General features: G+C 37.8%; 1 protein-coding gene across 1 annotated transcript in view; it reads left to right on the plus strand.

The window, feature by feature from the left end:
- KIF24 (kinesin family member 24) overlaps window positions 1-27,070 on the plus strand; it is an 82,865-nt gene that overhangs the window by 12,799 nt on the left and 42,996 nt on the right. Inside the window, exons 2-4 of the mRNA XM_070431329.1 lie at window positions 10,502-11,149; window positions 17,100-17,289; window positions 24,870-24,967. Of these exons, the coding sequence (XP_070287430.1) occupies window positions 10,527-11,149; window positions 17,100-17,289; window positions 24,870-24,967 (911 nt within the window). The 5' untranslated portion in view covers window positions 10,502-10,526. The remainder of the gene's footprint in view (window positions 1-10,501; window positions 11,150-17,099; window positions 17,290-24,869; window positions 24,968-27,070) is intronic.

Consider the following 27,070-nt stretch of genomic DNA (forward strand, 5'->3'; position numbering starts at 1 on the left):
TTTTCCTCAGCATTCAAATTACCCTGGCAAAAGTTCCTACCACCTATAACTATGGATAGTATCAAGTGTTTTTGTATATTTTAAAAAATATTATGGGGGTATTTATTAACTTATGTATTAAGTAATTATGGAATGTTTATTATTTCCAAACTTTGTTTTAGGTACTGGGGGTGAAAAGATTAATAAGACACATTCCTTGACCACAAGAAGATCATATTCTAGTAGAAGAAATAGACATACTCATAGATAATTATTACAGAATGTAACTGTAGTGATAAGAGATAGGCAAAAGGTATGATATGAACACAGAAGGGACATCCAACCATATCTGGGGAGATCATTTGTGTTTTAATAAATGGGTAAGAGGTATACAGATAAAGTAAGGTTTGGTGAGTGGGAGGAAGCTATTTAAGAGTACAATGTAAATAAATACACAGAAATAAAATTGTCTAAGAAGTTGACTAAACTGGAGAGAGAGAGGGGAAAGGGCTAGACTTCGGAAGGCTTTGTGGAACATGCTAAGGATTTTGTCCTTTGGAGAGGTGATAGGATGCCACTGAAAGTTTTTAAATAAGGGAGCAGCATGGTCATACTGTGTTTTCAAAAGAATGATCTGGCTCTGTAGTGTGGAGGATGGTTTGGAGGGGGCAAAACTGGAGGCAGGCAGAGCAGTTAGGAGACATGTAATGATCAAGGTAAAAGATACTGGGGCTGAACCACCAAGGCTGTGGTGGTAGTAACGAGGATAGTAGAGGGGAAATTTGACAAATATTTAAGAGATTAAATTGAGTGAACTTGATTAGATTTGGAATGGAAGGGAGAGGAAGAAATCTAGGATGCTTCTCAGTTTAGCTCTGAGTTAGTGAATGGTTTTGTCACCCACCCAACTCTACTCCCTAAGGAACAGAAAGTGGAGGGGCAGGTTTTGTGGGGAGGTAATGAGTTTGCTTATTGATAAATAGTCAAAATGCTCAATCATGGGGACATTTTTTTTTTTTTTTTTTTATTGATTTTTGACAGAGAGGAAGGGAGAGAGATAGAGAGCTAGAAACATCGATGAGAGAGAAACATCGATCAGCTGCCTCCTGCACACTCCCCACTGGGGATGTGCCCGCAACCCAGGTACATGCCCTTGACCGGAATCGAACCCGGGACCTTTCAGTCCGCAGGCCGACACTCTATCCACTGAGCCAAACCGGTTTTGGCCATGGGGACATTTTAACAGTGATTCCTGCATAGTTTTGCTGCTAGACATCCCTAACATTGTCAGTTTTATTGTGAGGTGTACTAAAGTCACACTGGAATTCTGGAAGTACCCACTTAATAATATTGCACAGTATCCAGGCCAAAAAGACTCTAGCTGAGATTTCACCAGCAATGAGGAGCTGTGTCTATTATGGTCTTTTAAATTAGTTACCTTCTTATGTTGTGATTTGATTCAATAAAATGAGTGGTATTGAATCATGTAGCTAATACATGGATATCTGTTCACTTTCTAAAACAAATTCATAGAGTTGTTTTTAATGAATTATCTATGCCTTGGTTTCTCTTCATTTTTAAAAGATGATAATTGACATCTATCATAAGTCTTAGAAGATTAATCAAGTAGTGCAATTACATATTAATAATTTAGATTCCAGTGAATGTAATTATAGTTTTAATTCTTCTTTGCTTTCTCAGCATTACTCCTTTAGAAATAATTCCTCATGCCATTTTGGCAACAGTTCCCAAACGGATGTAACCCGGAGTAAAAGAATCTGTATCATCTAAGTAATTTATAAAAACTGATTGTTATAGTTATTTTTCCAACTAAACATTTGTGATATATTTTAATATATTTTTATTGTTGATCATGTGAGATATATTTTGTTGAAAATATTTTATAACTGCAAAAATGGCAAAAATCTGCAAATGATAACTCTGCAATTGGATTAGACCACAATTTTAAAAATAAAGTACTGCATTCAAACTTAATATTGTTTACCACCTGTTACTGGGAAGTCTTTCAAAATTAAACCTTTATATTTAGAGAAATACTTGCACTGTTTTAAGATAACTAGGCTCAACAATTTTTTAATGTTTATTTTTAGGCGATTGCTTTTTACCAGATTTAGAAATTTAATAACCTCATCATGGGGCTCTTGAAAAGAATTGCAGTGCTTGCAAGTATTAGCTACTTAACTGCAAACAAACTTGAAACATTTTTTAGTTAAAAAAAGAAACAATCTCTTAAAAACTACTTTTGTGTGTAATTCATGATAGGTGTCCCAAAATCCACAACTAGCCTTAAGAATTCCATTAAGTATCATATATTCTCATTCCTTCGCAGCTGTTATTTTAAGCAGTTGTCTAGTACCACTTGTGTTCTGTTGAGATCAGTAGTCTATAGATAGAATAATCCTTGGAGTTTGAAATTTCCTTGTCGGAGAGAAACATATATACTGTATAAGTCACCTTTTAATCTCCCATTGGTAATACTGAATTTCTTGTGTTCTTAATTAGGGACCTTATGCCTAACATGGAGTACAGAAACATTTTAAGGAAAATTGATTAAGAATATTGGGTTTGTATTGTACCCATTTTTATTTATTTATTTATTTAATATATATTTTTTATTGATTTCAGAGAGGAATGGAGAGGGAGAAAGAGATAGAAACATCAATGATGAGAGAAAATCATTGACCGGCTGCCTCCTGCACACCCCCTTACTGGGGATGGAGCCTGCAACCCAGGCATATGCCCTTGACCAGAATTGAACCCAGGACCCTTCATTCCACAGTCTGACGCTCTATCTGCTGAGCGAAACCAGCTAGGGTCTGTACCCATTTTTTATAGTGGAGTGGACCTAAGGATTTTGTTAGTAATATCTTAAAAAGTGATTATTGTTAGTGGTTGCCCAGGCAGGGCTAAATGGGGTTAGGGGTTTAATATGTGAACATACTTAAAAGCCATTGAATTCACTTTAAATGGATGAATTGTGTGGTATGTGAATTATATCTCAATAGAGCTGTATATTTAAAAAAGTGGTCATTGTCACAGTTTAGAGGGACTCGGATGAAATATTTCTTGGCAATCAGAAGCTATTTTAGTCCTTGTAATTTTATACTACTTATATAATAATAATTAGAGTGACTATTATGCTCTAATGTCTGCTGATCTTCCTGTGTAGTCCCTTATTTTCGGGAACAGCATATTCATTTAAAACATATAATTGAGCCCGGCTGGTGTGGCTCAGGAGGTCATGATTCGATTCCAGATCGAGGCACATGCTGGCTCAATCTCTAGTAGAGGTTGTGCAGGAGGCAGCTGATCAATGATTCTCTCTCATTGCTGATGTTTCTATCTCTCTCCCCCCTCTCCCTTTCTCTCTGAAATCAATAAAAACATATTAAAAACATACACTAATTGAGTGCACGTGTGCTCTCTCTCGAGCAGCGGTTCTCAACATGTGGGTCGCGACCCCTTTGGGGGTAGAACGACCCTTTCACGGGTTGTCTAAGACCATCAGAAAACACATATATAATTACATATTGTTTTTGTGATTAATCACTATGCTTTAATTATGTTCAATTTGTAACAATGAAAATACATCCTGCATATCAGATATTTACATTACGATTCATAACAGTAGCAACATTACAGTTATGAAGTAGCAACAAAAATAATTTTATGGTTGGGGGTCATCACAACATGAGGAACTGTATTAAAGGGTCGCGGCATTAGGAAGGTTGAGAACCACTGCCTTAGAGGTAACCGTTACCCTGAGTAATACATTGGATTTGCTTGCTTTGAGCGTTAAAGAAATGTGTATCATTTTCTGGGATTTGTTTTTCTCCTTCTGAGATTTGATCAGTTGTTTAGGGTATGTTAATTTATTCTATTATCATTATTATAAAATATTTTATTATCTGAATATGCCACATTTATTTATCTCTTCTCCAGTCAGTGGACATTAGGTCATTTCAGTTTTTGGCTCTTAGGAAGAGTGCTTTGAACATTTTTGTATGTGCTTCCTGAAGCACATGTGCAAAAGTTTTTCTCAGATTGAGTTGCTGGATTATATGATACATGAAGACTCAATTTCAAAGATAATGCCAAACTGTTTTTTAGTGTTATTGATTTAGCCCCAAGGTCCTTTACTCTGAAAGTTCTCCATAACTCTCTGCCTTCTCTAATTGAGAGTATTTTCTTCTTCCACACCTTTTTTTCTCCTCTTTTGGTGAAGATAACCCTTTGCTTCACTGCCCTTTATTTTCTTTTTCTAGAAAACAGTATGTTCTCTGCCATTGATGTGGTTACATGAGTAAATATTTGTTAAGTTTTCATATAACTGTATGCTTAAAATGGGTCTAGTTTATTATATATAAACTAGAGGCCCGGTACACAAAAATTTGTGCACTCAGGGGTCCCTCAGCCCGGCCTATGCCCTCTTGCAGTCTGGGACCCCTCAGGGGATGACCACCTACCTGCTGGCTTAGGCCCGCTCCCCAGGGGATTGGGCCTAAGCTAGCAGTCAGACATCCCTCTGGCAGCCCGGGAGCCCTCGGGGGATGTCCACTTGCCAGCGGGGAGCAGACCTAAGCTGCAGTCGGACATTCTTAGTGCTGCTGAGGAGGCGGGAGAGGCTCCTGCCACCACCACTGTACTGGCAGCCAGCGGCCTGGCTTGTGGCTGAGCAGAGCTCCCCCTGTGGGAGCACACTGACCACCAGGGGGCAGCTCCTGCATTGAGCATCTGACCCCTGGTGGTCAGTGTGTGTCATAGTGACCAGTCATTCCCAGTCGTTCTGCTGTTAGGGTCAATTTGCATATTACCCTTTTATTATATAGGAGTGCCTGGCCAGTCTGGGTGAGGGACTGATGGCTGTTTGCAGGTTGGCCACAGCCCCTTCAGGGTGGGGGTCCACAATGGGGTGCCTGGCCAACCCGGGTGAGGGGCTGATGGCTCTTTGCAGGCTGGCCACAGCCCCTTCAGGGTAGGGGTCCCCGCTGGGGTGCCTGGCCAGTCTGGGTGAGGGGCTGAGGGCCGTTTTCAGACTGGCCAAGCCCCCCAGCGACGGAAGCTCCCAGCCTCTCCTTTTCTTTTTATTTTTTATTCTGGGATTTATTTACCTTCTATAATTGAAACTTTGTAGCCTTCAGTGGAGCTCAGAGCCGGCCAGAGCAGGCGGAAAGCTTGGCTTCCTCCATCACTGGGCAACCAAGCCTCCTGCTCGCTCCAGCTCCGTGGCTGCCGGCCGCCATCTTGGTTGAGCTAATTTGCATATAGTCGCTCTGATTGGCTGGTGGGCGTGGCTTAAGGTGTAGCGAAGGTGCGGTCAATTTGCATGTTTGTCTTTTTTTAAATATATTTTATTGATTTTTTTTTTTTTTACATAGAGGAAGGGAGAGGGATAGAGAGTTAGAAACATCGATGAGAGAGAAACATCGATCAGCTGCCTCCTGCACACTCCCCACTGGGGACGTGCCCGCAACCAAGGTACGTGCCCTTGACCGGAATCAAACCTGGGACCCTTGAGTCCACAGGCCGACACTCTATCCACTGAGCCAAACCGGCTAGGGCTGCATGTTTGTCTTTTATTAGTGTAGGCTAGAGGCCCGGTGTACGAAATTCATGCACTCAGGGGGGAAGGGGGTCCCTCAACCCGGCCTGTGCCCTCTCTCAGTCGAGGAGCCCTCAGGGGATGTCCAACTGACATCCTGGCCCTCCTGAGCGGGCCAGCCGGCAGTCAGCAGTTGGACAGCCTTAGTATTGCTGTGGAGGCGGGGGAGGCTCCCACCACCACTGCTGTGCTTGCCAGCTGTGAGCCCGGCTGAGCGGCGCTCCCTCTGTGGGAGCGCATTGACCACCAGGGGGCAGCTCCTGCGTTGAGCGTCTGCCCACTGGTGGTCAGTGCGTGTCATAGCGACTGGTCATTCCACCATTCAGTCGATTTGCATATTAGGGTTTTATTATATAGGAAGATTATACCTCAGTAAAGTTGAATAAAAGAAAAGACTACAAAAAAGAAAAAGAAAAGACTGCACATGCACATGACTATGTGTATGAAATATTGGTCTTTTGATATGTAGCATCATCTATCTCCACATTATATATGCTGATCAGGCATGTACATCAACTATTTTTTTTTGTGTACATCAACTATTTATGCCAATGAAAGAGAGAAATGTACTTGTACAGTTGTCATTAATGAAACAGATTTAAGTTAATTGAAGCTTACACATAGTGTTACTATTAGTGTATTTGCTAGTATAAAACATCTACTTCAGTATGTCTAATTCCTTATCTTTTGATTCTATGTTATATATTCAGCCTTTTATCAAATATGGCAGGTCCTTGAATAATGTTTTATTATAACACTGATGAGATGCCATAGGAACTTAACTCTTGTTTTTATAAATTAGTCTATATAGTAAAATTGATTTTGTTACCTGTCGTTTCACTTACAGAACCTATCAACAGTATTAAGTGGGGATTTACTGTAAAGAAACCATCTTTCAATAGTGTTAAAAGTCATTTATATGGCACATACTTTTTTTCTAAAAAGTAATCCAGTGACCCAATCCTCCTATATAATTAAAGGCTCATATGCAAATTCTCCCCATGGGCGGGAGTTCGACTGTCAGGGAGTTAGACGTGCACTGACCACCAAGGGGCGGCGCAGAACATGGCGGGTGTTGGCGGCGCCGCACTGGCAGCGGGTGGCAGTGGAGGCACTGCCGGCCCCGACGGGCCCCGACGAGAGCGGGACCATGGCGGGATGGTGGAGCAAGTGAGCGGGCAGCGCCAGGCCAAGGCAGGTGTGAAGGGAGGTCTGGGCCGGCATCTGGCAGCTGCTAGGGATCCTACCTGTGCACGAAATTTGTGCACAGGGCCTCTAGTGTTGAATAAGAGAACATGGCCCCATCCTTATGGAGCACTTTATAGTTTCAGCTTAGTTTTACATAACTATCTTACTGCATACTTTGAAAGAGGGAAATGGAAATTCAGAGAAACTAAGTGATTTTGCCCAAGGTCACACAGCTAAATGGAATACTATCTGATTGCAAGTTCAGTTTCAGGCAGTTTTGGTGGGTAGAGTTACCTAGTTTAAATAGATAAATGGAGAGTTTGAGGGAGCATATTAAATAGTTGGATTTTTTCCACATCCTGGAATGTGAATAAACTTCCTTAATTGTGTATAAAGTTTCATGTGTTCCCCCTCCAGTTTATTTTCTCTGCCACCAGGATAAGAAAATTTGAATTTCTGCCAACTGGATTTCTTCCAATACTATTTCTGATTGTTACCCCAACAGCTGAGACTTAGCAGTCTCTGGATTTGTCACAAAGGTGAACTCTACATACTTGTGGTATTGAATATGACTGGACCCTACATGTAAAAACCTGATCATCTGTCCTCCAGTGTATTTCGCTGATTGAAGGGCATTTTCCTGGTGGTAACAGCTGTGATATACAATGCTGCCGCACAGATCTGCAGGAGGCAGCCAATCTACTGAGTTGGATAGATAGTGGACCTATTAGGGGGCCTGGCAATGGCTGTCTTTGCAGACTTCTGAAAGAGGCAGCATAGTGAAAAGAACATGGGATTAGCCATGAAAAGACCTAAGTCTTCATTCTGATCTTTCTCCTCCTAATTGAAATGGGTGTGTGTGTGTGTGTACGTGTACGTGTACGTGTGTGTGATATGTGCATAATGCGTAAGTCTCAAATCATTGTGCTAACTGAGAAAAGCCAGATACAAAAGAGAATAAATGGTATAATTCCATTTATACTAAACTTTTAGAAAATGCAAAATAATATATAATGACTGAAAACAGATCAGTGGTTGCCTAGGTCCAGGGGCAGCAGGAAGGATGAATGTAAAGAGGTATGAGAAATCTTTTGAGGGTGATATTCTGTATTTTGATTGTGGTGATGGTTTTACAAGTATATATAACTGTCAAAACTCATGGAATTGTACAGTATTGTACACCCTCCCCCTTCCCCAAAAAAGGGGCGATTCTAAAGCTGTTTTAGAGTTTAGTAAGAATGAACATTCAGCCCTGGCTGGTATGCTCAGTGGTTAGAGCGTCAGACCACGCACCAAAGAATTGGGGGTTTGATTCCGGTCAAGGGCATATTACCTGGGTTTCAGGTTCAATCCCCAGCCCTAGTTGGGGCGCATGAGGGAGGCAACCAATTGATGTGTCTCTCTCATATCCATGTTTCTCACTCTATCCCTCTTTCCATCCTCTCCCCTCCCCCCCTTCTACTCTCTAAAAATCAATGGAAAAAATATCCTTGGGTGAGGATTAACAAAACAAAAACAAAAAAGAGAAAGGAAGAACATTGAAATGGATTTGGATTATTTACTATGGATATGGGAGGAGAAAAAGCAGCACAGATATATATCGATAGGCTATGTATTTGCCCTCTTTGCTCTAAGTTACCCAGTAAAGTTAGAGCTATGATAGGAATGCTCAAATAAACCACATCAACAATCATCAACCTTGGCATCTAACTCTTCTTTACTCATTTGTCATTTTTATATGAATCTTTATGAACTAGTAGTGGTAGAAGATATTTGAGATCAGACAAATTTCTAAAATATTTGAAATATAAATTTTGGCCCTATATTCCATTTGTCTGGTTGTTCTTCTTAAGATTATTATATCCTATCACTTTTATGATGAAGAACTCTATTTACATCCTTTTAGTCATAGTATGACCAAAGAAGGGCACTAGGAATAAAATGGAAATGACACGATACCCTCCAGCCCAGATTCTCACCCTGTATTCTATTAATGATTATAAATACCTCAAAGTCCTTCTTAATAAGTCCTTCCAGAAGCCACAACTAGTTGTTTGGAGTTTATACAAAGTTGGAAATTGACCAAGAAAGACTATTCAGTAACTCAAATACGAAAGCAGTAATGACCTTTCTGGATTAGCTACTTGTGGTTGTAGAAGAGCTGTTCCTGACCTCCAAAGGGAAGAGAAGGGCCAGTGTGGTTGTGCTCATTCTTTCCTTAATCCCCAAGCCCTCTCCACTTTCTTTATCCTTTCTTGCTAGGAATGCATAACCTTTAGTTGGATGTGGGACAATGGCCAGCTGCTTCTAGTTTCCTGGAGGAAAGCCAATTTTAGGTTTTGGATAGGAAATATACAAGATGAAGGTGTCAAAGACTTTAGACAATTAATTAGAATACATGAAATATATAAAAATCCATGAGTTAATAAGGAATTTGAGGATGCCATTGTCCAGCATCCTCAGGATCCTGACTTTATTAATAGACCAGGATTATATGTTATTACATCATTTGTTAGTATTTAATTAAATATCTTGGCATATTAAGCATTTTAATATGCAGTCATTTAAAATCTTGACCATAGCCCTCGCCGGTTTGGCTCAGTGGATGGAGTGTCGGCCTGTGGACTGAAGGGTCCCAGGTTCAGTTCCAGTCAAGGGCGCGTGCCTGGGTTGCGGGCTCGATCCCTAGTGGGGGGTGTGCTGGAGGTAGCCGATCAATGGTTCTCTGTCTTCATTAATGTTTCTATTTCTCTCCCTTCCTCTCTGAAATAAATATAAATATATTTTAAAAATAAATCTTGACTATAGTATTAATTTCCTAGGTAAACTCTTATTTATGTTCTGTACAGATAGGCATCTACAACCACCTACCTTTTAGAATGATCTGAAATCATGAATCAGATTTCAAATTAATGGCATTTTTACCTCTTTATACAACCAAGTTTTATCAGTACTCAGCAGATACAAATGTGATTTTCTCAGAGTTACATTAATTTGTAATCCTCTGTGGTTTGCTATTTAATTCTGCTTCGCATTCTAAAAGAGTTCTTAGCCTTTGTTCATTAATCATGGAAACAGTTGTGCAACATGCCTTGGAGTTAACTTGAACATCTAAAATTAGTCCTGCTACAATCAGTGGTTGGGAGCAATGTTTCAGTAGTTTGTGGCTTGTGTTAAGTAGACATTGCAAGGTTGGAAGGAACTCCCTAGAAGTAAGTAAGTTACTTGTATAAAGTGTGTGTGCTTGTAGCTATGTGTATGTACAAATGAAAGTCTCTTTTATTAAGCAGATGAACAAATTATATCTGTTACTACAAATGCATCATAAGCATCTTTATTTATGCCAGGGGTGGGGAACCTTTTTTCTGCCAAGGGCCATTTGGATATTTATAACATCATTCTTGGGCCATATAAAATTATCAACTTAAAAATTAGCCTGCTATATTTGGTCAAACATTCAATTAGCTCACCCCTAATACCTTGGCAGGGCCAGACCAAACGATTTCCTGGATCCAAGGACTGGATATCCCCTAACCCTGTTAGGTACTATGCTGTTTAATCAGTTCAGAAGAAAAATATATTTATTGAAAACTTGGTATGCTAGAATGGATTTTTCTGCATGTTTTGTGGGTTTTATATTTTTAAAGGAATAAATTGTATTATATTAGTATATACTGTATTTCAAATGAATGACTTGTTTTTTTTCTTTAGAATTTATAGAAACCTATTCACAAAAATGACATCCTGGTTATATGAATGTCTTTGTGAAGCTGAACTTGCACAGTATTATCCTCATTTTACTGCCCTTGGCCTTCAGAAAATAGATGAATTAGCAAAGGTTACAATGAAGGACTACTCCAAATTGGGAGTCCATGACATGAACGACCGCAAACGTCTTTTCCAACTTATCAAAATCATTAAGATTATGCAAGAAGAAGATAAAGCAGTCAGTAGCCCAGAGCATCCTCTTCAGACAAGCAACCTGTACAGCAAGCCTCGGGAGCCCAGATCTGGACCTCGCAGACAATTGCATTTTGATTCTGCTGCTGACAACAAAGACAAAACTACCAGCAACTATGGGTTTGAAATGTGCAATTTATCAGATTTTTCTGCAAATGAACAGAAGTCTCGTTACCTAAAAGTGCTGGAGCACATGCTACCAGATGATTCCCAGTACCAAACAAAAACAAGAATTCTGAATGCTGCAGTTGCTGATTCCTATGGGCAAACAGAAACTAACACTTCACTCTTGTCATCAAATCACTTTTCTCCAATACTGGGCGATTGTGATATTCCCATTGTTCAAAGAGTCTCTCATGTTTCAGGGTATAACTATGGAATCCCTCATTCTGTTATCAGGTAACTGTTTGTTTGTTTGTTTGTTTGTTTTTGAATGTGGGGAGCCTCGGGCAAGGGCCTCTTCGTGACCAGAGGGGTGCAGCCGACTCATTTACAGAAAATGATAGTGAGCAACTTCTGCATTGATAATAGAAATACCTTGAAAGGGGGAAATTAATGTGGACTTGGGACTTTCCAGATGGGAGAAAGATGATATTGTTCATGTGCATCAAGCATCTGTTACTTGCCAGGATCCACTATTATTCCTATTGCAGATCTATTTCTATAATTTATTGTAGTGTAACATGATACATCTAGTGCATCCATTAAGGAAAATAGTTAACTAGCCTTATATAGTGGGGAAAAAATTACACAATCCACAGGATATATATATATATATTTTTAAGGCTATCAAATTCACTTCAACCAACCAGGAAATGTAAAGCTTAGTTTAAAAAAGAAAAAAAAAGAGTGTGTAGTTTAATTAAGTAGGTCTTTGGAGCAGTTCGTTTACCTGCACATACTGAAATCCGGTCCTGATTTTGAGTACCTTCTACAACTCCAGGCCTGGAAGAACAGATGATTTTGGTGATTGCAAAGAGTAAGACACTTTTGTTAGAGTTTAGGGTTTGAGAGTCAGGGTGACAGTAAGTTATTTTCACCCAATGCTTCAAATTAGAATTTTAAATAAGGTTCCTAAAGAGGTGAAATATCAAGTAATAATACTAACACTGGCATAACAGAAAAATTTTTTTTTAAATAACATGTATTGCTTGTTTTGTTACTTTAAAACTTTAGATGGTGAGTTATGGAGAAACAAAATATTTTGTTAAGCCACATTTCCTCTTTTTTTAAAGCCATTCATACCTTAAAACAAGATGCTAGTCTTATATTGGCTAAGGTTTCAGAGGATCATAATCAACCAGTTCTTTTATTTAAAAAAAATAGAAGCCTCAATGTTTAAGATAAAAGTACTTTTAATAATTTGAAATACATAAGTGAATTTCATAAACTTGGGAGTTTCTGAAACTTTTGGGAGGGGTTGGTTTAGCAGAGCATAGAACATAAAAGTACTGTTTTCTTTTCATTGTGATAGGAGTAGATAGTCTTGTTTCCATAAAAAATATTCTTTAAAAAAAACACACAAAAATTAGTAATAAAAATATATATTTTTTCTTGGTGAAAGAATATTTTCTTGGTTATTACAGTCTTTTGTTGAACAACACATACAAATCTAAATTGGAGTTATTTATAAATAGATTAAAGATAACACTGCATTATTTATTTGGACAGAATGGATATTTTAGTTTAAATATTGCTATGTAATTTATTTGGCAAATATTAAATACCACCTCTGTTAGGCTCAATTCTGGATATAAAGATTACGATATCTGGAGACTCTTAATCTCTTAGGGGGCAGGGTAAGTGGGAAGACAGACAACTAACCATATGGTGAGATAAGTGCTTTATAGAGGTTGATATGTGACAAACCCAGAGCAAAAGCTGTTCGATTGAACTTTCTCATCTTTTATATTATTATTACCTCACTCTTCCCATTCTTTATTATACAGAATGGGATAATAAAGGGTGGGATTATGTCCTACCCATTATAAGTTAGAAATATCACACAACACAATATCCAAAAAAACAACTGGCAATTCAGTACACTGTAGAGCAGTGATTTTTAACCTTTTTTATATCATGGCACACATAAACTAATTACTAAAATTCTGCAGCACACCAAAAAATCTATTTTTTGCTGATCTGACAAAAAATAGGTATAATTTTGATTGATTACACACACAAAAAAAGTTATAGTAGTTACCTCTCCTTTCTGCTCCAAAGTGACTTTTTTTTAAAAAGTAAGTGCCTATACTTGTACATAAGGATTTCTGGTACCAAGAATTAACCAATCAGATACAACCTTATTATGTGACATGACTAATAAGATGTAATTTTGTTGTATGACTTATATATTTATGGTTCAAGACAGGGCATTCACATCCATCGGCTATTGTGTTGGCTGTTGTCATTTTTTAATTTGAAAATCTAAGGGAAAAGAGGTCAATACCCTTGACTAAATAGTCAGGTATTACATGTTGGGTTTTTTTAAAAATATATTTTATTGATTTTTTACAGAGAGGAAGGGAGAGGGATAGAGAGTTAGAAACATCGATGAGAGAGAAACATCGATCAGCTGCCTCCTGCACACCCCCTATTGGGGATGTGCCCTCAACCAAGGTACATGCCCTTGACCAGAATCGAACCTGGGACCCTTCAGTCCACAGGCCGACGCTCCATCCACTGAGCCAAATCGGTTAGGGCAGGTATTACATGTTTTAAAAATTCTTGCGGCACCTGTTGAAAATCACTGATGTAGGGTATCCGTTGTTTACCTTCCTAATCACTTGCCTGACTGGGAGCTGTGGTTCACTGCCATTGTCCAGCATCATGAGGGAGCATCTTACCACATATCACTAGCCTGGGAAAAGATCAAAATGCAAAATTTGAAGTGCAGTTTCTACCGAATGTGTATCTCTTTCACACCATTATAAAGTCATAAAATCATAAGTTGAGCCTTTTAAGTCGGGGACTGTCTGTATTAGAGAAATAGAGATAAGAAATACATTTCCCCCAATAAATCCTCAATATTGCTTTCTCACCCATACCCCAAGTAACAGACAAGGTTTCAGAACCCTGAGAAACTCTCTCACCAAGTTAAGGCTTGTTAGGCATTCGTTTTGAGTGCCTCAACTCAGATATATTCAAAGTAAATTGCTGGCCTCAGCATTGTAATAAAAGTCTAAGGTATTTAGAGAACTGGTTGCCTTGACTTAAGACTTGAATAGATCTAACTCCAGCTGTCTTAACTCTTTGCCTGGCAAACAGATGTAGTTTATTTCTTCTAGGGAAGACTGGGCCTTAAAACCAGAGCCTTTAAAAATATATACGTTTTTATTGATTTTTAGAGAGGAAGGGAGAGGGAGAGATAGAAACATCGACAAGAGAAAAACATTGATCAACTGCCTCTTGCACCCCCCCTGCCAGGAATCGAGCCTGCAACCCAGGCATGTGCTCTGACTGGGAATCAAACCAGTGACCTCTTGGTGCATAGTCGATGCTCAACCACTGAGCAACACCAGTCAGGCTAAAACCAGAGCCTTTTAAAAGAATATTCATTCCTTTTCTCCCTTGAACTTGAAAACTACAGTCTTTTTGTCTAATGACCCATCCTAGAGTCCATGGTCAATTTTGAAAAGGACATTTTTCTGTCCTGCTTAATTAGCTTTATACAAGTAGAGCATTAATACTCACCAACAACTAGAGACTTTGACATAAAGCCCTTGTTAAAATGATGCATTAAGCCTGGCCAGTGTGGCTGAATGGTTGAGCATCGACCCACTAACCAAGAGGTTGCAGGTTTGATTCCCAGTCAGGGCACATGCCCGAGTTGCAGGCTCACCCCCCAGTAGGGGGCGTGCAGGAAGCAACCAGGCAGCCAATAGATGTGTCTATATCTCCCTCTCTCTCTAAAATCAATACAAACATTTTTTTTTAAAAGATGCATTAAAATTTTGCTTTTTCACCAATGTCACTCCAATAAATTCAATAAAAATTTAAATTTTTTTTTGCTTTTTTTTTTAAAAAAATGGAGCATATGCAAAAGAAGGGAGACTAGAACAATGAACCAGCATATGCCCATCACCCACTTTTAATGATTGTCAAGATTTTGTCACACTTAACCCCAAAATGATGTTTTTTTAAATTGTGCTATATAGGCAGTCCTTGGGTTATGTCGGACTTGACGTAAGTCGTTTTATGGTTACGTTGCCATCTCCCATTTACAGTATTTATAAAAAAAAAAGTTCCATCATTTTGACATATGTACATATATATGTGCTTTATGTTTTTTATTATTTACCACAAGTAAGGTCAGGAATTGTTATCTTTCTTTTAAATTTGTTTTACTGTTTCACTTCGTTACTGCTGTGTATGTACTCCATGTGAGTGACATAGGTGCTTATGTAGGTGGGTTCTGACTTACAGCGAAAGTCATGCTGTAGGAACAGATCTCCGACATAACCCGAGGACCTACTGCATGTGGCTAAAAAACAAAATATGTCTTTATACATTTACTATAAATTTATTTGCCACTTTTTACTAATTTAGATCCTTTCAAAAAATCATTTCCTAGCCAATTAGAGGGCTCATAAAAATTGAAATTGACATGAAACAATTATATAGTGAAATAATCTTATTTAAAATCTATATATATAAAAGCTAAGTGACCAGAATGCCGGAATGACTAGAACAACTGGTTGCTATGACACGCACTGTGGCCAGCCAACGGACCAATTGGGGGACGGCCCTTCCCCCGGCTGACCCTGACTGACCCTGACTGGATCGGGGATGGGGCCGGCTGGCCAACCTCCCATGGTCCCTCGCCCCGGCTGGCCCCGCCCCTGATCGAACCTCGATTAGGGGCGGGGCCGGTGGCCAACCTCCTGAGGGCCCTAGCCTCCACTGGCCCGGCCCAATCAGCCCCCATCTGGGCAAGCCAGCCAGCTGGACCCCACCCCTGCATTAATTTGTGCACCGGGTCTCTAGTATATTATACACACAACGCAGAGTACTAACCACTATACGATCACGGCTCTAGTATATTATAAAAGGCTTTTTAGGAGTTACTAATCAAATTCTAAAGTGCAAAAGAAGGGACTCATTTGTCTTGCTAAGATATTTTTAGTATATTCCAAAGGCATTGTTTCTTGTAAACTCCTACTTTCAAGAATCCTATTTTCTTGTTACCTAGCTTAAGAGGAATTTATAGATAAGAGGTCAATTCTTAGATATATACATATATACCATCATTAGGCTCAGCAAGTAAACCTGATGAATTTTGTATCCCTAACTCAAGGGACTATTTGCCTCAAATATTCTAGATATAAAGATTCATTAGCTCAAATAAAATAAATTTTAAAAATAAATAAAGATTGGTGAGGTCACTGAAGAAATGCATCTGAATAGAAGAATGAATTTAGTGATGGACAGAACCAGTCATAAAATTATCCTAGAAAGAAGTAGTGTAGAATCAGGTTCTAAAATAAATACATATTGCCGTAGCTGGTTTGGCTCAGTGGATAGAGCGTCAGCCTGCGGACTGAAGGGTCCCAAGTTTGATTCCAGTCAAGGGCACATGCCCAGGTTGCTGGCTCGATCCCCAGTAGGGGGCATGCAGGAGACAGCTGATGAATGATTCTCATCATTGATGTTTCTATCTCTTTCTCCCTCTCTCTTCCTCTCTAAAATCAATAAAAATATTTTTTAAAATAAATACATATAAGGGTGGGCAGAAAGAAAGTATGAGAACAAGACAGGCAGAATATATTTGGAAGGAACAAGGGAAAAGTACATAAAAACATAAAAAACATACCACCTAATTAATGCAAGGTAAATTCAAGTAAGATTAAAAAAACAAATTATATTGAATGATCAAGAAAACGGTAGATGTACAAGAATAATTGGATTGAAAGGAAACAAGGGTTCAGATCTTAGAAAGGCCTTGGAGGGACATATTGCATTCAATTTTGAGGTTTTGATAGCCTGAGTTTTGCGGGCATAAAGAAAGAGCATCCATCATCCATCATTAGAAACCTTTTGGAAGACCACATCTGGAAGCCAAACACATGTTTTAGAGCTAAAGCAAAGTTTTAGGGTTTTGTTGTTTTTTTCAGTAAGGACAAAGGGTGAAGTGTAATACGGATAGAGAGAAGTAATCAGGAGGATTTAACTAATAACTTTCTCAGTCTTGCATTCTTGTTCTTTTTCTTTGGTTAATATATAAATATATATATATATATATATATATATATATCCTGTTTTACAACAAAATGTGCTGATACTTTGCTCTCTTAAGTAGCCTTATCCTATTGTTAAAAATTAAAGCCCACTTATGAACATACTGTATCAGACAGAACACCTCAGAGAAAGAGAATCCTTGGACTGAGATGGAGAAAATCAGAGTTTGTGTTCGAAAACGCCCTCTGGGCATGAGAGAGGTACGTCGTGGAGAAATTAATATTATTACTGTAGAAGACAAAGAAACTCTACTTGTTCATGAGAAGAAAGAAGCAGTTGACCTCACACAATATATTCTGCAGGTATGATGCTTTCCTTTTGTGTTTGGAACTAATATTATAAAGTACGTCAAATTTTTGCTGTTTGTTTAAGTGACAGCATACAAATTCTAAATTCCAGTTTCTGGTTTGGTATTGTCATTCATCCCTAATGTGACAGTACATTAAATCATTGATACCCTGGACCTTTGCTTTTTTTTAACATCATGCAGTGGGGATACTAAAACATAATTTCTCTGCTCTGATGCAGTAGGGTTGTATCATACATCCACTTAACATGCTTTATGTGAATTTAATGATACAGTGGAACCTTGTTTCTCAAACTTAATTCGTTCCGGAAGGCTGTTCGAAAACCGAATCATTTTTTCCTATTAAAAATAATGTAAGTGGAATTAATCCGTTCCAGACGCCTAAATGGTTCCCTGTTTTAACCTTTCTTATATACAGTACATGTCTATTGTACTGTTTAACTATAAACAAACACATTAATAACAAAAAAGACATGAAATGTAAATGAAAATTTAATAATTATAAGCAGCAACAAAAGCAAAAAACCACAAAAATATTCACAATATACTGAGATTTTAGCGTTGGTAAACTGACTTGTATTCCCACATTCTCTCCTTTTTTTGTCACCTCACAGATGCATGACTGATCATATAGGTTTAAGCATGAAAGGGTTGTCAGATTGAGAAGCAAATTGTTCGAGATGGGAGACATTCGAGAAACAAGATTCCACTGTACATATTCAGCAAAAGGTGGGGGGATGAAGGGATAAAAAGAATTTAAATAATGAATTGGTGATAGGACTAGTCACTGAGCATATACCCCAAAGTTATTATGAGGTGGTCACACATTCTCAATTCTCACCTGTCTCTCACAATGTAAACTTCTCACTCTGTTGAGTGTGAGTCTGGAGTTTAATAATAGAGGATATATTTTCAAGCAACAAAGCCCTAGATTGCAAGCCAACTGCTTATTTTGATTCCCAACTGTCTTTGAATTTAGACTTAATTTGGTGGAAATTGGGCTCTTTGAGCAGACCTCTTTGTACAGGGTAGTGGGTGAACATGATCCAGGGATATAATGTCGCATGTAACATAGAAGGGTTTAAATAAAACACTAGTTGCTCAAACACACAAAAAATGTTCAATCCCTGCCAGAATGATCATGAAGAGTCCAAGGAGAAAGGATTTGGTATTGAAATAAGTTCTAAACTGATAGCTCTTCAGTCTCATAGGGAAGCAGCAAACCCCATAGATGGAAGATGTTGTAACTTAGGTACTCCTAAAATTGTGAAGCAGGTGTGAATAATCTAAATGGGGATTAGGACTTTCTCTTATTCTGAATCTGCTTCCCTATGACATTCATATTATGTTCATTCTCCTCTTCTCTTTGCTCTCACACTCACTCTCTTGCCTCAAAACCCAGTGATTGGTAGAAAGAAAAAAAGTGATAAGTACTCTAGTGAGCTAGCAGTTCACCTTAGCCAACTGAAATCTTATCTACTGGAACAAACCCTTTAACATTGAAGTCAAATTATTACCGCTTTCCCCCCTTTTACACTTGCATTCTTCTTTGGTTACCAAAATTGGGTTTAAAAGTAACATTCAAAATAATCCACTGACTCTTTCAATGGGCACTAAATTACTAGGCCACTATATAACTAACCCAGTCACTTTAATAGCTTTATCGATTGCTGATCAATGCACAGCCTATTAGGTTTAGGTGGGAGGTATTTATTTTGAAGATGGTCCAAATGATCAATTAGTTGTAATGATATCTAGTATAGCTACTTACAGCCATAGTAATAGCCCTATCCAATCACCATCTACCCAAGACTGCCTTAATGATGCTCCTGTCACAATAATTCCCTCTGGGAGGCATCAGCTTATCTTTTGTATTTTTCCATTATCTCAAAACACAATAACCTTACCTCTTTGTTATTACCATTGATCAATATTTATTGAATACCTATAGTTTCCATAGCACTTTCTCTTCTGTTTGAACTTTGGACCTTTGCTCTCATAGGTCAAAGTCCTTACCTATCAATGCTATAATATAAAAGTGTTGGAAGGGCTCCCTCACCTTTCTTCCTTTCTTCAGTAGAGGAAAGAAAAGGGAGGTTTATAGCAAATAAATATTGATCCAAGATTCTTAGAGTTTTATTTTTAAACTTATTTAGGAATTAAAGCAATATGTTTGTGTTCGTTAAATATTCTATCCTTTCACATCTTTTGTGACTTAGTCTATATGGTCATATACATAATAGTGTGCTAAACTGCTTACCATTAAATTTCATTTCAATATAGTAAGTGAAAAAACAAGGAAACAAAGCTGTATGTTTCAATCCAATTTATTTTATTTTTGTTTATTGATTGATTTTTTTAGTGAGAGAGAGAGGGAAACATTAATTTGTTGTTTCACTTATTTTTACATTCATTGGTTGATTTATGTATGTGCCTTGACCGGGATCGAACCTGCAACCTTGGTGTATCGGGACAACACTTCAACCATCTGAGCTACCCAGCCAGGGCTCCAATTTCTTTAATAAAGAAAAAATATTAGAGGGAAAAAAAAAAGATGGTACTGAAACATATCAAAAGTCAATGGTGGTGAGAGCATTTAAGATCTTGCTTACTAGCAATGTCATCAGTTTGGCTGAAATAAACTCTTATAAAAAAAATTATTTTTTTTAAGTCAACAGTTGCTATCTCTGAGTAGTAAGATTTACAAATAATTTTAATTTCTTCTCTATTGTTTTCCATGTTTTTTGAATCTAGAGTTAGCTGTGTTATTCATTTTATGTGGACAAAGAAAAATTTTAGAATATGATAGATTCACCTATTTCAAAATCAAAAGCCACAAAAATGTATGCAGTGAGAAGTGTCTCTCTAATCCCATTTTCTCTTTGAAGGCAACCAATATTACTTGTTACAAGATACAAGACTACCTGTATCTTCCCAGAGATATTTTATAAATACACATTACTTTTATAATCTGAAAAGAAAACTTACTTAAAACATAAACTATGGAACCCTGATCATATCAAGGTCAAAGTGAGTGTAAATCCACTCTCGTTGATAAAGTATGATCAAATGAAAGTATATGTGATGTAAAGGACTTTATGAATTATAATAATCTTGCATGTTTACATATCCTTCATGAAAATACTTATAAAAGTACTGGAAAACTTGATACCTAAATTCTATTGAAAGGTAAGATACTAATCCTTTTCATCAATTAATTTTTTTCTAAGATGTTTTACTCAAGATCTAAAGTTATTTACTAATACTTAGAGAAGAAAAGGAAAAACAGCCATTAAATAAAAGTCAAAAAATGTATTCCCACATTTACTTCTGTTCATTTGTTTCTTATTTTCTTGAGAAGTGTCAAATATATAAAATGTATTTTGTTTTTTATCTCATACTTAACTATAAAGATCATTGATGAGATTTTTTTTTTTTTTTTTTTTTTTTTATTAAATCTTTATTGTTCAGATTATTACATTTGTTCCTCTTTTTTCCCCCCATAACTCCCCTCCTTCCAGCTCCCACCCCACCCTCCACCCTCACTCCCCACCCACTGTGTTCATCCATAGGTGCATGATTTTTGTCCAGTCACTTCCCGCATCTCCCACACCCCTTTTTCCCCCAAGAATAGTCAGTCCATTCCCTTTCTATGTCCCTGATTCTATTATAATCACCAGTTCATTCTGTACATCAGGTTATTTATTCACTTGATTCTTAGATTCATTTGTTGATAGATGCATGTTTGTTGTTCATAATTTGTATCTTTACCTTTTTCTTCTTCTTCCTCTTCTTAAAGGATACCTTTCAGCATTTCATATAATACTGGTTTGGCGGTGATGAACTCCTTTAGCTTTTCCTTATCTGTGAAGCTCTTTATCTGACCTTCAATTCTGAATGATAGCTTTGCTGGATAAAGTAATCTTGGTTGTAGGTTCTTGGTATTCAGCACTTTGAAAATTTCTTGCCATTCCCTTCTGGCCTGCAAAGTTTCTGTTGAGAAATCAGCTGACAGTCGTATGGGTATTCCCTTGTAGGTAATTGAGCCTCTTTCTCTTGCTGCTTTTAAGATTTTCTCTTTGTCTTTTGCTCTTGGCATTTTAATGATGATGTGTCTTGGTGTGGTCCTCTTTGGATTCCTTTTGTTTGGGGTTCTCTGCGCTTCTTGGACCTGTAAGTCCATTTCTTTCACCAGGTGGGGGAAGTTTTCTGCCATTATTTCTTGAAATAGGTTTTCAATATCTTGCTGTCTCTCATCTTCTGGCACTCCAATGACTCTGATATTAGACCGCTTAAAGCTGTCCCAGAGGCTCCTTACACTATCTTCACACTTTCGGATTCTTTTTTCATTTTGCTTTTCCAATTGGGTGTTTTTTGTCGAATCTTTGGTTTGATTATTGTACTCCTCTGGTCTGCTATTGGGTATAATATTCTTTATTTCAGTCCGTGTATGCTTACTTTCTAATTTCTTTATCGTAGCATCGAGGGTCTCATTAGTTTTCGTGAGGTTCTGCACAAATTTATGGCAAGCCCTCAAAATTGCGATTCTTAGCTCCATATCCTCCATTTCTGTCATGTTTTTTTGTCTCCGCATCTTTTATGCTTTCTTGGTGCACCCCCTTGTGGTCTCTGTGCGCAGTCTTGTTCTAGCCAAGCCTTAATTGTTGTAGTTAACACTAGGGGGATTTGACCCTCAGGCCGGCTGGCTATAGTAATCAGCTGTGCGGAAAACTCTGTCTTCTGGGGAGGCGCTAATCCAGCCTTTGCCTGAGGCGATCAGCAAATGGCTGTGCGCAGGCTTTGGGCGGGGCGGGATCCACAGGGCGGGCGGAGGGAGCAGTTATGGCCACGCTCAGTCCCGTTCCCAGAGGCTCTGCTTCTCAGAACCCCGGCAGCCGCTGCAAACCTCGGAGAGAAAGCTGCCCTCAGGTTCCAACTGATGCCGGGTAATCCCGCTTCTCCCGTTTGAGTCTGGGTCCCTAGAGACTCGCCCGGATCTGGAGCCCAGAGTCTGAGACTCAGTCCCGACAGAAAACGACAACCGCGCCCTCAGCCACCAGCCCGCTTTCGCGCGTACCTCGGTACCTTTGTATTTTCCACACTGCGCCGCCTCTGAGCCTCGATTTGCTGTTCTCTTTCCTTCTAGTTGTAGAGTCTCTCTTCAGCCAGCCTTCCTGTGGTTCTGGGTGATGTCCGTTCAGTCTTTTAGTTGTATTTTTGAAATGGTTGTTTGCGGCAGCGGTCTCCGGTGTTTACCTACGCCGCCATCTTGGTCCATCATCCATTGATGAGATTTGAGCAATGAATGGATTTGACTCCTTGCTTAAAGACCAGTTATGAGTTAGATATAAATCATGTTCACTAAAGTCAGATTTTAGATATATATTTTATTCTTTTTTAAAAACATTTATTTTATTGATTTTTTTTATAGAGAGGAAGGGAGAGGGATAGAGAGTTAGAAACATTAATGAGAGAGAAACATTGATCAGCTGCCTCCTACACACCCCCTACTGGGGATGTACAACCAAGGTACATGCCCTTGACTGGAACCGAACCTGGGACCTTTCAGTCCACATGCCAACGCTCTATCCACTGAGCCAAAATGGTTAGGGCTATATTTTATGCTTTATTATTGCCATTTTCAAGCTTAATAAAAGTATAATGAACCCACATATACCCTATCACCCAGATTTAACAATTATGAACATTTTACTGCTCTTGAAATCATATCATATTTTCAAAGTACTTAAAGTTCACAGATCTCTTTTTTTCCATTGCCTCTTAAATACTTTATTATTTATTTATTTGTTTACATTTAAAAAATTTTATTTACAGATCTCTTAATGATGCTGCACAGATTGATTATTTTCTCACCTCCCAACTTTTGGAGATTTTTTCCTGATAAATTCGGCTTTGTGGCCCCAGTTTCTTCTTAGATGACCTAACAATTTTCCATTGTAATGTAATGTAATGTAATAGTACATGAAACAGTACTGAACCTGAGGTAGAGTCACCCACAGTAAATTGACCCAAGTACACTTTTCTGGACTTGCCCCTACAATTTTTCCTTAACCAGATATTATAGCAGGTCCAAAAAGTAGCAGACAATAGGACTTCATATCTCATTCATTATGAATGAACAGCCATTATGATGCTGTCCATTCAGGCTTGAAATTTGGGAGTCATCTTGGATTCATTTCTCCAACTTCTCGCATCCAGCCAGTTGCCAAATTTTTCATGCATTCATCTCCTTTATTTCCCTTATTATCATCTAATTTAGGCCCTTTTTACCTCACCCTGAACTACCTAATGTTCCTGTTCCCCAGTCCATTCACAGTGTGAAGCCAGATTAATCTTCCAATAAAATGGCTCAGATCATCTCTCTTCCTTGTAAAGTTTTTTTGTTGTCCTTTTTTATTCTTTGCTGAATTAAATATCAACATTTCACCCCCTCTCTTAGTCCTAAGGCCTCTACAACATAGTCGTAACTCATTATTCTAGTCTTCTTGTTTACTTTTCTACCTACCAAGATCCTATATTTCAACCACATTAAATTCTTCCTGTTCCCTAAACATTCCTTGTGCTTTCCTGCTTTGACTCATGTTCCCACAGTGCTTACTTAGAATACCTGTATCTCTGCCTCTCAAATTTCTCTTCTTTCCCCATGGCTCATTCTCAGTAGTCTTTTTCATAGTCTTTCCCAATCAGGAAATATGTTTCTCTTTTGAATTTCACATGTACTTATCTTTCAAGTTTTTTTCTACCTTATAGTCATCCGTATTAACATCTTTAGGTGGTAGAGTGGGGTAATGGCAGGTAATATCTCTATCTTTGGGCCCCTTGAAGTGCCTACTGTAATACACATGCTACCAGATGAGCAGTAAATGTTTATGAAATTAGAAGTTAAGCTATGTAGCCCTGGCCAATGTTACTCAGTGATTAGAATGTCGGCCCACCCACTGAAAGGTTTCAGGTTTGATTCCTGATCAAGGGCATGTACCTGGGTTTCAGGTTCATCCCCACCCCAGTGGGGGGAAGGGTGTGCAGGAAACAACCAGTCAATGTGTTTCTCATGTCAGTGTTCCCCCCTCTCCTTTCCCCTTCCCTCCCTCACCCCCTCTTTCCCTCCCTTCCACTCTGTAAAAATCAATGAAAAAAATATCCTCGATAAGGATTAAAAAAAAAAAAAAGTTGAGCTATGTAACCTATAGGATGGAGGTCTTCCAGAATTTCTCCCAGTTGTCAAATACGTTAGCAGTAGCTGGGCATATGAGGATAATCTCCATAGAATTCAGTTTCTCTCCTGGATCTACAGAGGATTGGCTCACTCATGTACTCATCAATTTAATTTATAAAAATTGTGTGTCTTTGTTTTTTACATTATAAGAACATGTCTAACAGAGATCTCAAGTAAAAGGCCCTGTCACTTGACAGTTACTGAGTGCTTGTTGATTCCTAAGTTTGTCACGGTCAGTTACTATTAGTTTAAAGATGTATTTGTGCCTTTATCATGTGCTAACTAGAATAGTGGTGAAGAAAATGTCTCTTTCTATAAAAACCAAATTTCTTTTTCAGCATGTTTTTTATTTTGATGAAGTCTTTGGTGAGGCATGCACCAATCAGGATGTATATATGAAGACTACTCACCCACTCATTCAGCATATTTTCAATGGGTATGATAGTAATTTTTTGCTTCTCTTGCTTTTTATTTTCTATTTTCCATAAATCATATTTTAAAAAACAAATATGAGCTATGCTTTTTTGTTCCTTTGAATTAAACATTAATTTGTGTTTTGATCTTACAAATTTAAATTAATCTCTTCTGAAAAATTTTGTGTCTCTATAGAATTTACCAAGCATTTAGAAATTTTCAGCAAAATTTTCTTTTACACTGATGATATTGATTCTCTGTGCTTAGTGGGAAAATATAAGCTGAAAACAATATAATTTCATCAAAGTCCTCAGAATAAAAAGGTTTTAGTGGTCATAGTTTGAACTTTTGATACTAGGAGTTATATATTCTGGCTATTAATTTTTTCCTTGGAGTAGGATGGGTAAGTGACTGTCAGTTATCCACCTTTCTAAATATATTTTTTTTAATTTGAAATAATTATTTACACTTAGTAAATATTAAGGTAGTAGGGGCTTCTGTTGTATATTTAAAATGTAGGCATGTTTGTCAAACAATCTGCTAGCGTCACAGATTTCAGAGTATTTTCACTTTTATTTTTTAAAAAAACTTTTACAATATTAAAAAACTTGAAGTGTAATTTATATGCAGTAAGATACACAGATCTTAAGAAGTATTCAGGTTTGATGAGTTTTAATAGTTGTATACATCCAACTAACCAATACCTGGAACAAGATACAGAACATTTCCACCACCCCAGAAAGTTTTCTTTTGTCCCTTTTAGTCAATTCCACACCATCATCCTCAGGTCTTATAAAACCTCGGACCTGCTTTCTGTCACTAGAAATTAGTTTTTCTTGTTCTAGAATGTCATAGAAATAGAAATTTATGCCTGGTTTATTTTGCTTGACATAATGTATTTTTTGTATTAGTACATCTTGTTGCATGTACCCGTTGTTTTTACTGCTGGGTAATATTTCCTTCTATGAATATACCAAAATTTGTTTATTTATTTTCCTGTTGGTTTACCTTTGGGTTGTTTCCATTTTTATTTTTTTTTCACTATTATGAATAAAGCTGTATAGACATTTTTGTACAAGTCTTTTTGTAGACATGTTTTCATTTATCTTGGATAAAAATCTAGAAATGGAATTGTTGGGTCATAGGGTAGGTGTGTTTAAAAAAGGTCAAACAGGACCAGCTGGTGTGGTTCAGTGGTTGAGCATTAACATATGAACCAGGAGGTCACGGTTCGAATCCTTGTCAGAGCACATGCCTGGGTTTCAGACTCAACCCCCAGTAGGGGCACGCAGGAGGCAGCCAATCGATGATTCTCTCTCATCATTGATGTTTCTGTCTCTCCCTCTCTCTTCCTCTCTGAAATCAATAAAAATATGTTTTAATTTTTAAAAAAGTCAAACAGTTTCCCATGCATTACTTTATAGTCCCAGCAGCAATATATGAGAATTGTAGTTCTGCATTCTCACCATATTTGGCATTGTCAGCCTTTTCTATTTTAGCCAATCTAATTGGTATTGAACTGTATGTATCTTATTGTGTTTTTAATTTTAATTTCCCTATTGCCTAATAATATTAAGCATCTTTTCATGCGCTTATTGGTCATTTATATATCTTCATTTGTTTTTATTGTCTTTTTATTATTGTTTTGTAGAAGTCATTTAAATTTTTTATAATTATTTGTATGAGTAAGCTAAAAAAGTAAAATATCTTTCAGGTTCAGTTTTTTATGTACCAAATCTGTTCTAAAATAAGTTAGAATTTGAATGTTTGTGATATTACCAATAAAAAATAAGAGAGTTGCACATGGTACAGATCTCAGAGTGATTTAGTACTACATAGTTTGGTCCCACAATACTCAGGTAATCTTAGCCTCCAACTCCTCTTAAAATATACTATGATAGGCAGGTGGTCTTTTAACTGTCCTTTCCACCTCTTATTCTGTAGTTCTTTACACTCAAACAGAGTGTATACACACATCTTTCCACATGCAAGGATAGTGATTCTCACTTAGAATCACAGGACATCAGGGTTAGAAAGGATCTTAGAAATCAAGTAACCCAGCAATTTACTTACATTGATTTCACCTCTGCCTAAACGTCTTTAATATTCATATGAATGGTCACTA

Source organism: Myotis yumanensis, unplaced genomic scaffold, assembly GCF_028538775.1.
Source record: "Myotis yumanensis isolate MYYU_CA2020_CCGP unplaced genomic scaffold, mMyoYum1.0.hap1 SCAF_12, whole genome shotgun sequence".
NCBI classification, from domain to species: domain Eukaryota; kingdom Metazoa; phylum Chordata; class Mammalia; order Chiroptera; family Vespertilionidae; genus Myotis; species Myotis yumanensis.